Source organism: Aptenodytes forsteri, unplaced genomic scaffold (genome assembly GCF_000699145.1).
Source record: "Aptenodytes forsteri isolate BGI_AS27 unplaced genomic scaffold, ASM69914v1 Scaffold833, whole genome shotgun sequence".
Taxonomy (NCBI): domain Eukaryota; kingdom Metazoa; phylum Chordata; class Aves; order Sphenisciformes; family Spheniscidae; genus Aptenodytes; species Aptenodytes forsteri.
The window spans coordinates 57,790-58,517 of NW_008794942.1; the positions used below are offsets into that span (position 1 = coordinate 57,790).

The 728-nt window shown below is 66.9% G+C and overlaps 1 protein-coding gene across 1 annotated transcript in view; it reads right to left on the bottom strand.

Annotated features, from left to right (window-relative positions):
• LOC103895620 (chromodomain-helicase-DNA-binding protein 3-like) overlaps nt 1–728 on the bottom strand; it is a gene marked incomplete at its 3' end in the record, with an annotated part of 46,929 nt that overhangs the window by 27,483 nt on the left and 18,718 nt on the right. Inside the window, exon 6 of the mRNA XM_019471013.1 lies at nt 596–683. Coding sequence (XP_019326558.1) covers nt 596–683 — 88 coding nt within the window. The remainder of the gene's footprint in view (nt 1–595; nt 684–728) is intronic.

Genomic DNA, 728 nt, shown 5'->3' on the forward strand with positions numbered 1-728 from the left:
GTGTCGGAACAGAGGGGACACAGGAGGAGATGGAAGGACATGAGGGGACACGGGGGGGACACAAAGGGGACACAGGAGACATGGGGGGACACAGAGGGGACATGGGGCACTTGGGGGGACACAGTGGGAACGCACAGGGGACGCTGAGGGACATGAGGGGACGTGGGGGGACACAGAGGGGACATGGGGCACTTGGGGGGACACAGTGGGAACGCACAGGGGACGCTGAGGGACATGAGGGGACGTGGGGGGACACAGAGGGGACACAGGAGACGTGAGGGGACACAGGGGACTTGGGGCGACCGAGGGACACACAGAGGGGACACAGAGGGGACATGGTGGGACTTGGGGGGACACAGAGGAGACACGGGGGGACTCGGGGACACACAGGGACACACAGAGGGGACACGGGGGGACTCGGGGACACAAAGGGGACACGAGGACTCGGGGACACACAGAGGGGACACGGGGACTTGGGAACACACAGGGACACAGAGGGGACATGGGGGGACTCGAGGGGACTCGGGGAGACAGAGGGGACACGGGGGGACTCGGGGAGACACAGGGACACACAGAGGGGACACAGAGGGGACACAGGGGACGCGGGGGACGCTCACCCTCCGGCCGCTCGTCGAAGTCCTCGTCCTCCTCCTCGGAGCCCACCGAGTACTCGGACTGGTTGTCTGGGGGGCACCGTCAGCACCCGCGTCCCCCCGCACCCCGAACAC